The following is a 13,128-nucleotide window of genomic DNA, read 5'->3' as shown; positions in this document are numbered from 1 at the left end:
ACAACTTTGATGATGTGGCATTGTGATCCTTGCAGTTTGTGATTTTTCTTTTCGACAATTGTCGATTGGCTTGCAGGAACACCAAAACCGCTGAATCAAGGACTGTGTTTATGTATTGCTGAGAAGTATGGTGGCCTCAGTCAGCACCAAAGGCATCCTTACTTTAAAGAAGATTCAACTAGATCATGGCACCTCCACCACCCCACCAGTGGGTTTGAAGAAGAACACAATAGTTGTCTGCCATCAAGAATGTTTAGGGAAGATTGTTATTTATTCAGTCTATCACTTTCTCAACCAACACATGTTTTCTGGCCAGCAGGAGTCATTCATATTGTCTCTCTGCTGTCAGTGTTACCAAAGAATGGCTTATAAATATGGAGACAAGTTTCATGCCAATGGTCAACTACAGTCAGTCACCAAATTGGCAGGTGCTTCCTGTGAATGCCTGTACTGTGCAATAGCACTGCACTCTCGAAACGATTGAGTGATGGAAATGTTTTAGATGTGGAAGTGATAGTCCTAAGACACTGTGGTTACCATCTCCCTTGCAGGACATGGCCTGGCCTTCACAGAGTCAGTCTATGGAATAATCTGTTGATTTCTGAAGTAGACCTTCTCATTTTCCAGGCAACTTATTTCAGGCTGGCTGCAATTATGCCAGTAGCAAGAACTTTAATTGTCACTGCTCAAGCAGTGAATGGCCATACCTTTTTCTGTTTTTATGGTTGGTAAAATCATGCCTTTTCACATATTGGTTTCTACAGATTCTTATTTTGGCAAATACCAAATCTATGTACCAGGCATTTATATGATAATATACTTTACTTTAGCTGAGTATTTTGTTGGCCTAAAGAACATTACAGTAGTTCTGAAACAGAAACAATCAACAAATCTATCTGCTTACTAATTAAAATGTAGGGAACATTTTGCAGTAGGCTACTCGTGCAAAGATTAGACTGATACCAGCATTAGGACTAAATCGGATAAAATCGCATGTCATTTCACATTTTTAATATAAGAAGTCATTCTGTATTTCTAAACAGAAACGAAAAAAATTGTCACTTAATTTTAAGCTCCCCCAAAAATGTCTTCCCAGGAGAAAGCAAGAAGTGAAAAAACTGAACACCCTCACTTCCCCCACCCAGCTAGCAAAAAAAAACTGCAAAGGGGATCAGGAAAGCTAATTTATTTTTAATTTAGACTCTAGCAAGAAAATGTGAATTTATGGCAGGTCTATACATTTTAGTATACCATAGCCACGCCTCAGAAGCTTTTGGTGCCAACATAAAGCTTTCTTTAGTGGTTATTCTGTTAAGGAGATTTTTCATCATCTACCAAGTGACATTACAAGCATTATGTGACTCTGCATTAGGCTGCACAAAGTCTCTGTGGCAAGAACCTACATAATATAAATGCATGCTGCATGCATTTCCTCTTCTAAATATTAGAGTATGTGGTTGTTGTATGTGTTTTCTCTAACTCCTATTAGGGTCTCATTGTGCTGGGCTGTTTAGCACGATGGTGCTCGGGGGGTCTTCCAGTGCACCTAACCTACAGGATTATGCTCGTGCTCACCGTAAAAAGCTGACTTCTTCTGGCTTCTTAGATGGTATGTGCAAACACGCACACACATCATCAAAAGATGAACCTAAAGCTATTTTCTGGAAAGGAATCCTGGAATTTTATATGATTACAGCTTTACAAAAAGAAATGTAGTGTATTTTTGTAAAGCGTATTTTTATTGCCATACTTCTCGTATAAATTTGAGATGATAACTATTGCCTGCAATGGTTTTCTTAGTCAGAGTGCAGCATTTGTACATTAACAGACATGCTGAACTCTTTTTTTGTTTTGTGTTTATTCTGTGGATAGGACAAGTAATTCAACATATTCATTCAACGTTAGGCATCAGCAAGAATTTGTAGCTGAAGTTTATAAATGATTGAATTATTTGCAGATACAGTAGATCTTGTGACAAAGGTTGTGGTAAAATCCATTTATGTACTGTATGTACTCTGCCAGTTCTGGAAATGCTTGCACCATACCTTAGACCGGATGTTCTGCTAAACACACTTTGCTTATTGGCTTTACCCTTGTATGTTAATAGAGCGCAAATACATTTGAAGCAGATGTCTATCAATTTTATTTATTGACATTGATGGACTGACCAACTTACCAGCCTTAAATTGAAGCTCTGCACTGTGGGTGTCTGGCTGGAATCTTGCTACTAAAAAAAGGAAAGTTTGTTCAATGAAGATGTCAATGAAATTCGAGTTGTCCACTTACATGGCAAGACTCATGTATTTGGGTGAAGCAGGACCTAACTATTGTCACAATCAGACAGGCATAACCTTAGTCTAGGGGAGGGTTGTGGTGAAGGACACATATTCTTTACATTATGGGCGAGTCTGACCTGTTGTTTTCTATCCTAAGGTAGGTTGAACACTTTCTTAGCACTTGCTTGCAGTTCCCATGTGTAAATAGTTATTTTCACCTGTTTAGAATGGTGTTTGCATCCACAAGCGAGTGTTGTGATTGTAAAAATAAATCTGCCCGGACGTTACTTTTCCAGATAAGAAAACTTCTAAAAAAAAATCCTATCGAGCACTCCACAAAAACTCCAGGATTCCTTGAACTTTGTTGTTGTGTGAATCACTTCTTTATTTAATGTAACTACATTTGTCATTTTGATTTTTGACTAATTCTTATGCTTAGGTAGAGAAATAATTTTCAACAATACTAGATATTGCTTGCAGACAAATGTGGTGTTTAATTTTCTAACAATCTCAACGGGGAAAACTTGAATGGTAGCAGCTGAGTCTTTTTCTGCAGAAGGCAAGATGCATTTCTGCTTGCCATTTGAGAGACTTGTCCATGATTCTGACTTCCAGGATTTCGAAAGGTTTACCTAACAGGGATCACAGAGTTTGCTCTTTTCTCTTAATTCCCAAGCAGTACACACCTTAACGTTTCACTTAGCACTCCACATTAAACAATGGTGATTTAGTTTGTTGCTCCTTGCTTTGGCTGACAGTCTTTACACCTTAACTACTCCCTTTTGCTTTATCCCACCTTTTTCCTGCATGCTACCTCGTCCATTACTTTTTTTTCTGTCTTCTTCCCTTTCTAGTCTTTTTCTTGTAGCTAGCTGTTTTAAATTTCAGATACCTGTTTTTCTCTTTCTCAGACGCGACACGTGGTTCTGCTGTAAAACGATTTTCTATCTCATTTGCTCGACACCCAACCAATGGTATGTTTGCTTTTGTTGTTTAAAAGAATTCTCCCTTGCTTCATCCCTTTTTTTTGTGGGTGCGAAGATTCCGTCCATCAGTCCTCCTCTAACCCCTGCACAGCTACCATCAGGAATGACCATTTGACCATGGCCATTGGGACATCTGAAGTATATCATACAGTATATACCATGCAGATTTTTAGTATGGCACAAAAAAACACTGGAGATGTGATAGGTTCCTAAATTTTGAATCAGGATAGAGACGTCTTTTTAGATGATGATGTTTGCATCTTTACAGAAAAAGGTAAGCATGTTTAGCATAGTTAAACTACGTAGCACTGGAAGGCTGGGGACAAGGTGCTCATGGGATGTTAGGCCACAGTAGAGCAGTAATCATGCAGGGATCACAGTGGGAAAGAAAAGAGATGAGCAAGGTAACTGCATTTCCACTTGGGTGAAAGTGAGCTCCGGCAACTGTGATCTTTGAGCTCTTTTGGTTGCTTTGAATTTTTTTTCAAGTTTTCTTAAATATTCTTGAACATGTAGAAGTGGACAGGTGAAAAAAAAGGATTATTACAGCAGCTACCCTGTATCTCACAATGAGCACAGCCTGCTGCTTGTATGTTAGAAACTAATCTTCTGTCAGAAAAAAAAATGCAGTACATGAAACTTTGTGAAATGTAAATATTTGCTTTATATTTATATTATATTTAAGAATCAAGTCATACATGTACTGGAGCTGAAGAAACGCTAAAATCACATCAGAATAGAACATATGCGCTAGTCATAATATACTGTATGCCTTTACTTTCAGTCCTGGAAGGCTATTGACATGGCTGATGTGAGATGAGGTATCTTTCTCAAAAATACAACACTGTTTAAACTGTGCTGTGGTAGAGTCAGCCAGACGTCAGCAGAAGAGTTTTCCTTTTCCTTCATGGACCCTGTCCAGGAGGAGAGCCTGTAATACAAAGAAAGAAAATCAAAGCCTATCAGCTGTTTCAAGGAGTCGGCAGTGAAAGAACAGTAGCCTCAGGGATGTCCCGAAGGAGGTCTGGCGATGGCCTGGTAGTCCTGCACCACTACAGTGTTTGGATGTTGCTATTTTTCATTAAGCCATAGCAGAAGTCTATTAGCCTTAGTCTTAATTTCACTAGTGATAGGTGAGTTCCAAGCCACACAGGTTTTAAATCCACTTCTTGGTCTCTTTTCATGTGTGAAATCTTTTTTTGTATAATAATCATTTAGTAAGCAGCCCACAGTTTCCAGAATGCAATTAAAATTGAGTCTAATATCCAGATTGAACATAAAAAGAGCAGTGGAGTTAATAATTATATTATAATGAATACCAGTTTCAAAAAGTCCTTTCACAAAGTTTAGTTGTAAACATCTTTAATTGATTTGTGCATTTCAACAAATATTCCTCGATGACCCGTAGTGTAGAGTAAACTACTAGATTTAGAATTAAAAATGATTATGTGGGTGAGTGTTACATCATTTAAATGATTGAAACAACTTGTAGGTAAAGAAAGGTGGAATATCAAGGTAATGTTAGATTAAAACTGAAGATTAGATTACATTGTGATTATATAAAGAAACTAAGTAAGTGACCATAATCTACAGTATTATAATCCGATTGTTGGAAAAGTATAGAGGGCTGATACAGATTTAACTGCTAGATGAGTAATGTTGAAGTCTCATAGCCATACTGTATATTAATTTAATGCTTAGGAATTTTAAAAGATAAAGAGCAGGTATATTGTATCTTTAAATGTTGTAATTTATAGTTATATATGTGTACTTTTTTAAACTAACAAAGATAATTGAATGGGGCCTTGTTTTTTTTTATTTTTGTAAAGTACATTTTATAAAAGTGCTTGTGGAAAAGGTGTGGTATTTTAAAAGAACAAATGTTCAGCTGTTTACTTCGTTGTTCCAGCCAGCTTTGTGGATAAAACCTGTAGTGTACAGCTTTCGTATATATCCTTTAGATGTAGTAAACTATTATAAAAATAGCAGTTTTTCTTTGTTTGCATAGTCTTATAAGAAAGGTTTGTTGGGCATCATACTTTCATACATTTTTGTTTTTGTTTTTTAATCTGCATTTCTAAATGCCTCAGTGTTTTCCAGTATGTTGTGTGGTAAGTGTTGATTGTTACGTTCGGTGGGTAAATTTCTAAACTATTGTTTCTTTTAAATTACAGCTGCCTTTTTCTTTTTTCTACTTTATCTGATCCCCTCTCCTTAACCCCTTCCGCAGACCTCTCTTCCTCTCCTCGTACCTTTAATAAAGGGAAAATGGTGAAACAAGTGTCGTGTGAGAGTGCCTTACCCTATTTTTTGGGCCTCGACCTAGAGCAGCCACACCTGATCAGGTGTTTGTCTGTTACCTCCCTGGAATATGTAGACCTCAGTGGTATGTTGCTTTAGGCTTGTGCTTGAGGCCAGGCAGCTTATCTTTTGTGTAAACCCTTTCAGCATTATTCCATGCTCTTGTAAATACCTTAAGAGGATTTGCATGTCAACTGCTCAAGATTTACTGTACTTTAAATACACAATATTAAAGCTATACTCTTTTTGGTGACATAACTGGTACCAATGTACATTTGGTTTTAAGAATTAATTAGCCACATTAAAAAGATCTCTTAGCAGGTTAACAGAAGTGCTGTATTTTTTTTTTTATTGGCATGAGAAGGTTTAGGCAAATATTTGTCAAGTAGAAGTACAATAGGGGAGAGGACTTGTGAACTCTACATGTGTGTCCTTAATCAGTAAGTAAAAAAATATTGAAAACATGTTTTACCTTTGTATAGTCATTGAAAAAATAACTTTTCTTATTATCTGTAGGTTTGTAGATAATATTGTAACATATAAAGGTACTTGGTACTTATACTTGATACTTATAAAAGGTACTTAGACTTATAATTAGTTCTCAATCTACTGTTTTTTGCTCTATTGCAGAGACATTAAACACCTCTGCATCTTGTATTTTTATAATTGTTTCGGACTACAATAATAATCTAAATCATTTTACTGTTGCTGGTCAAAACATGTCTCCATCTTAGCTACAATTCCTGTTTATTTCTTCTTGTATAAATATACTTTTTTCAGTGTTGAAAATTAAATGAATGGGTTTACACTGAATTGTGTTTTTATGTAATAAGCTTGTTTGCTTGCATGTATTTGTCTTCCATGGCAATAGTACAATGTTCCCAAAATCAAACACTATTTAAATCCAAAATAACATTTCCTAAATGCTGTCCACATAAAGCTAAGAAAAGTTTTTTGTATCTTGAAAGGCAAAGTGACCTATACCATCACAGAATACAAACATGTTATAATGTCTATCATTAAGCTTTAATATGATGAAAATACACTAAAAACTTAAATATAACTAAGACCTGGTTTTAACACGGTTCTTGAAAGCAATATACTGTATAATTTTTTTTCACACCAGAAAATACATGCAGTGGCATATCCTTCCTTTTATTTTGCTAAAAACAATCGCTGACATAGTATGAAGAACAAGTTTTGCAGACTTCAAAAGGTCTTGTGTTATTTCGCAATACAAATGGTCAGTATATGTCAACAGGGATACGCAGCACATTACTTTTAGTGAGAAACATACCAGTGTTTCAGTTCACTTGTAATAAAATACTGATTGTTAAGTCTAGAATAAAATATGTAGGATATAATACTGCTCCTGTAAAGTCTGATGAACAAACTAATGAACTGTCTGCTCTCTGGATTTCTAGTTCTTTCTTGCTGCAATAACTAAGCCTTAATTGCAGAAGTAATCTGCTTTGTAAATTGTTTTTTCTGACACTTATTCCAAAGATACAAAAATGCTTGATAATCTTGGATGTTTTAGAATCAATCAGGAGCAGGTTGGTTTTGCAATGTATTAGGCACCCATTCAAAAATATACATTTAAACTGCACCCCTGTAAATTACAGTGAAAAGAGTAGTATCTTAGGGTAATCACAGCAGCTGCAAGCTCAAAATGAGCTTTCTGTGAAAACCCATACCTGTGACAAGCTTTTCAAAGAAATCTGTTACCAAATTTCCAGGGGAACCAATGATATAAATTGTCATGATCAAATGGCAAGAAGTAATGAATATTTCCTCTTTGTTTCTTATTGCAGGTAGCTAGACTTTCCTCTTGCCAAATCCTTCAAATTGCATTGGCAGTATCAGTTAATAAAAGAGATTCTTTAGGTAATTGCCACAATGCACATCAGGTGGCATTAGGAGGAACTCAGTATGGGGAATCAGAAAGTAAAAGTACAGATTACAGTGCAAAAATGAGTTTGGTCACTTTCTATACAAGAGTGATGGCTACAAAAATAACTTCGGTTTTTAGTTTTTATATTCCCAGTGAAATTCCTATCAGCTCTTGATAATTAGAGTATAGTAACTGTATTAAAAATTGAGTTTAGTTTCAGGCTTTTGTAAAATTGTAACTGAGTTTTAACAGAACAAAGTGGTTGTATGATCATATCTAAAATAATGTTTATTTATATATGATTTGAAGATTATACTGTAGCACAATTTAAATATATACATATTTTATACTTTAAGCTATAGAACTGTTCTAATGTTCTGCCCTGTCAGTTTTCCTCTCTTACCTTCATTCAGGTTAAGGGGTCCATTTGACCTACTGTATTATGGTTCCTGTGGGCCTTCTTTGCTATACATAGCTTAATGTTTTCTTTAATTTCTCCAAGTTCTGGTATCTAAGAATCTTTTAATGAAAAAAAAATTAATTACATGGGAATTAGAAAGAAAAAATGGTCAGATTTAACACATTTAAGGTAAGTAAGGATTTTCATACATTTATACTGCCTTTAATACGGAGTAGTATTAAAACCACCTTAATACAGTACAGTATTATTATAGCTTGGGGCAAGCTTGATGTGATTCATTTGCTTCCATGGTACCTACCTACACCAACCAGAATCTCTGAAAAGCATCCCATTCTGTAATGTACTAGAGTGTGTAGCATCTGACATCTGTGTTCACATACTGTATCATAAACAGTTGTGACTCATTTGCTGCTCCATTCAGTAATAAGTATATTACAGTACATTGCGTTCAGTATTCACATCTTATGTCGGTAAAAAAAAATAGTTCATGCTAATCTCTTGAAATGGTTTCTTCTAGGTTTTGAATTGTATTCCATGGTGCCTTCAATCTGTCCCCTTGAGACCCTTCACAATTCCTTATCCCTTAAACAAGTGGATGACTTTTTGGCCTCTGTCGCTGCTTCATCCAATGAAACGTTTTTGGAAACACCAACCTCTTCCCCAGGTAGAGTGCATCTGTATGCATGCCATGTGTGTACATACTGTATATGGATTAAATACAAATGTGTATAATTGTGCCAGATCTCTCTTGTGCTGCCTCGAAGTGGATTTGGGCCACCTGTATTTTGCACTTTTAAAATTTGTTATCCTCATTACTGATAAACTACAAATGTGTGATTCCTTTTTTTTAATATGTCGGTTTGCTAAATTCTCGTTTCACTGCTGTGACAACAAATTTAGCAGCTGGCATTAGAGGGATATGAGAGATCGCTCGCACGTATGATACTTTGTGTTCTGATTACAAGTGTAACTTTCCGCCATTGTCCCACGGGCGTCCAGCTTAACTAACTAACTAACTTGTTGTTTGCTCTTGTATGGATTCTTCTAGCCTCTACATTAGGTTATGGTACAGTACCAAGTAGGAAAACATCTTTAAATACATACACCCCAGCAAGGATTCTGCCTTCACCTTTTTCTCATTCTTCAAGCAAGAAAGCATCAGACAGGGCATCTGTTGGTAAGAATTATTTTTTATACGTCTACCTGTAGGTTGTCATTTTCCACATAACACCGTTTCAATGGCATAATCTTCCGTTTGATTTATAATAAAAGATTTTTAATGTAATTTTAAAATTGACCCATTTATAATTGTGCTTAAGTGATAAAGACATCAGTATGAAAAACTTATTTTCATGTAAAAAGCCCTCATCCACAGAAAAGATGAGCTCCGTGATCCAAATGTTGGTGGTTCAAACCCTTGAAAAGAGAATTTTTTAATATCTTAAAAACTAAGGCAAGACAAACTCTGGCTTCAGCAGCACAAATGTAGCACAAAGAATTGAGAATTAATGTACTTTTCATAGGGACCAGCTCAACGCTGCTGGTTCCTCTATTATCTAGATCAGGGGTGTCCAACATGCGTGTTCATTTTTTCAGCATGTGTGACAGGTGTGCCAGAATCCTGGCCTTGATTCATTTCACACCCTGTCTGAGCCTACATAGACTGCACACCAAGCAGGTGCACTGTAATGGTCTAATACACAAAGCAACCCCTGTTATTCAGCGAGTAATGACTTTGTAATTGTTAGTGAAGAAAAAATGTAGATAAAGAATGTGGTTCAGAAAACAAAAGAAATGTATATTTCTTTGTAGAAGTGAATGGAAAGTAGACATTTTTAATTTGTACACAACAGATAGTTGATGCCAAAGAGAGGAGACGTTGTAGAAGTGAATTTATTGCTGGTTTTCAAATGTCCACATTTTAGATTGTTTTTTGTCACACAATGTCCCTTTTACCTTGAATTTTGTTGATTCTATTTCACAGGTAAAACTCTGCTAAGCACTGTATAAAACAAAGAAAAGTGCATTTCACTTCATAAATTCATAAATTCATCATAGCCGCTGAATGTTAGTTTTATCAGTCCCTAAAGCAGAGTTCACAGGTGATGCAGATCACTAATCCCAGAGTCTATTTAGTTTGCAGTTTATCAACTGATATAAATATAAAAACATACTGTACCTGTATATATACAGTATATACATATCTGCATATATTTCTACCAGCTATTGAACACGATAACCCAGAAATATTCAACAGAATAGAACATTTTGTAGTGTATAATAATCACTTATGATATTGTAAATGATTCCAGCTAATAATGCTAAAAAATATCCCACCCAGCATGACCTCATTTTTAGAGAAAAAACGTCTGCTATTTTTTAAGGCCTGCAATTGAAACTTGCTGATGTTTAAAAACTTAAAGCAAAAGAGCCATCAGTGAATCAGACATAAGATCCAAATGCTAATTTCTTCAGTTGAATCGAAGCCGTGTTCTGTTTCTTACAGTGAGCAGTGGACCCTCAAGCACAGTGTCAAGTGCTGGTCCACCCTCTCCTGCAGATCTGTCACCACACAACATTCCTGGAGGCAACGTGCTAAAGCAGCAGACCAGCGATGAACAAGAATCGCCTAAAGGATCCTCCCTGTAAACAATCATGAGCCTCGAGTTTCCTTTCCTACATGTTGAGATGGATTTTGAACACGAGACTCGGATTTGCCTTATATTTGCTTTGTGAAGCATTTTACTTTATTTTATTTCCATCATCATTGAAGAGCCATGCTGTATATATGTAGCCTGAACCTTGTTGAAACCCCTGATATGTATATATATTTTTAACTACCTTTAAATCTACAATTATAAATGTTTCACCAGATGATATAATTTGGTGTCTATTATACAGGGTCACAAATTAAACAAAGTATGTTTTTTAAAAAAAAATGTGTACAAGTTTTCAAAATAAAACTGCAATGTCCTACATTATTTTTATATTAATTGGGTAAATTATATCGTGAAAGATGTATAACAGAGTTGTTTCTGTGTGTGAAAGACTGTTTTCGGTTTTTTGTTTCGTCCAGTCATGAAACGTCACAGCTGAAATCCAAATGTAAATTTTGGTTGCCTTTTGAAAATTTGTATGAAGTTGTTTATACTTTGTGTTTCAAAATCCCTAATTCAATAAATTGTACTAGTTCTGCTAAAACTGAAAAAAAAAACAATAGAAGTATTTCATTTCATTCCTTTTCCATTGCATTGCCTCACAAGAGTGATACCACGATATCCTTAATTGGAAGAAGTGGTTAGAAAACAGATGGATGTACTGTATGTATTAGCTTTTTACTTACTCTGTGGTGGTTTTTCGCATTTGGCCTTTGCCCTTACCAATTAGCTATTTACTATGGCTTTTCTTTTTCTTATGCTTGAACGAAGCTAATTTCAACACTTCTGCCAACTCAGTAAGCCACGAAACTCCAGCAGATTTGAAAGTGAAACTGAGCCAGAAGTAAAAAGAAATCCAAGTCTTCCAGGAGTTGATCTTACCACGCCAACCTAAATCTATCCCTAACCAGCCTCAGCAGTTCTCTCACAGCTGTACTTTGTCACTTTCACTAATATTGATTATACACAACAGAGTAGTACTGTGCACACAGTGTACTGTATTTTTAATTTAATTCTGTGTACTAAAATGTTGGTGTATTAAAATTTTTGAAATACTAATATTACATGTTTAATACCAGTATATCATGCTAAATTATTATTATAGTGATAAAAAGACATACAGTAGCATCAGATGGAATCTTCTAAATGTTTGGTGCTGATCATCTTGAGAAAACTGCCACTGGAGTCACAGCTCAGTGCAAGTATTATGCGCTTCAATCTGGAAAAGGATGATTAGAATTTCAGATTGCAACAGTGTGTCAAACTTCAAATGTTGAACTATATTTATTTGCTTTTAAATGTACTGTAGTTTCATATTATACAGGTATATGGTATTTTAAGTGTATATGTATATTACTGCATACTGTATATATGCATCATGTAAGTTAGGTTTTTCAAGTAAATGTAGAATTTTTCTTTTGTCCTTAGTTGGAAGCCTTTTTGAAAAAATAAGCTACGGTCAAAATTATTAAGCAGCAAGATATACATAACAAACTTCAAAACAGTTTAAAGGTTTTAGCAGAATCTCATGGTAGGTTTCCACACTCTGGGGATAGTTTTTCTCATGAACACTTTTTATTCACGCTATGACACCATCTTGATTAGCTACTATTCCTTTGTGGTCTGGGATGCTATACAAAACCCAGAACAGCTTTTCTTGAGTTAGTCTAAAACTGAAACAAAAAAAATGAGTCTTCACTTTATTTTCTACGATACCATTTGCTTAAATGTGTACATATGTTTTATTACTATTATACAAGGCACGAATCATTCAAAATCGGTTTGAGACTTATGGAAAAAAATATGCTATCCAAGTAATACAAGTATTTTTATAGACATTTTGTTCTTCACAGTTTTTCCTCATGTGATATACAAAATTGGGTTCATTTTCCACAATTATTTAACCTATGACAAAAAAATGTCTAATCGCATAAAGTTAAAGGCTTTAATATAAAGCTTAAAATATACAAACAAATCACTGCACCTTATGAAATTCTTCTGCAGATCAAAATCAAGTAGCTCACCGGAACTCACAACTTCACAGAAGCAAATCTTGACCTCAGAAGAGCACATGCAACATCTTAAAAGCCATGGGACTACAAATAAATGTTGTTTTATAAAGTGCTTTAGTGTTTTCTGCTGAAAGCCAGGTCTAGAGCTGTAAATGGCAAATGTGAAGATGACACAATACTGTACTTTAGAAAGGAGAAATTGAAGAATAAATTTAATGAAATTCTGACAGGGAATAAAAAGCTTTCATACCTTGTAGAACATCTGTCTGGTCTGAACACTGATAAGATAAAACAGAATACCACAGAGTGTTAATAACTATAATACTGAGCACTAGTTTTCTACAGATGCAATGACATTTTATCAAAAAGGTATTACATGGGTACAGTAAATTCATTATGCTGATTAGCCTTGGTCTTCAACAGGATTGATTGAAAGGGGTTCTACCGTGAAAGTTATAGGTTAGTAGTATGTGTGTGGTCATATTAGGAAATAAGCTGTATGTCTGTGATGTATGCTTCACACCTGGTTGTCATCTTGTGAAATTCTGTCCTATTGCTCATAGAGAAAATGAGATCCCAGT

At 35.3% G+C, this 13,128-nt stretch overlaps 1 protein-coding gene across 15 annotated transcripts in view; it reads left to right on the top strand.

The window, feature by feature from the left end:
* The window catches only part of ppip5k2 (diphosphoinositol pentakisphosphate kinase 2), a 50,767-nt gene extending 39,912 nt beyond the window's left edge, over positions 1–10,855 (top strand). For 2 of the 15 annotated variants that reach the window (XM_088910398.1, XM_088910394.1), the window contains 6 exons: positions 1,490–1,609; positions 3,188–3,250; positions 5,493–5,648; positions 8,396–8,542; positions 8,927–9,055; positions 10,385–10,855. In XM_088910398.1, the coding sequence (XP_088766524.1) occupies positions 1,490–1,609; positions 3,188–3,250; positions 5,493–5,648; positions 8,396–8,542; positions 8,927–9,055; positions 10,385–10,527 (758 nt within the window). In that variant the 3' untranslated portion in view covers positions 10,528–10,855. Of the gene's footprint in view, positions 1–1,489; positions 1,610–3,187; positions 3,251–5,436; positions 5,649–8,395; positions 8,543–8,926; positions 9,056–10,384 lie in introns of those variants that run through there. The other 13 variants (XM_088910397.1, XM_088910402.1, XM_088910401.1 and 10 more) reach the window with 8 other exon arrangements.
* Positions 10,856–13,128: the final 2,273 nt, after the last annotated feature.

Source organism: Atractosteus spatula, chromosome 3, assembly GCF_055471065.1.
Source record: "Atractosteus spatula isolate fAtrSpa1 chromosome 3, fAtrSpa1.hap1, whole genome shotgun sequence".
Lineage (NCBI taxonomy): Eukaryota > Metazoa > Chordata > Actinopteri > Semionotiformes > Lepisosteidae > Atractosteus > Atractosteus spatula.
Note: the sequence above shows the minus strand (reverse complement) of the source record. Positions and strands in the feature narration are given on the sequence as shown.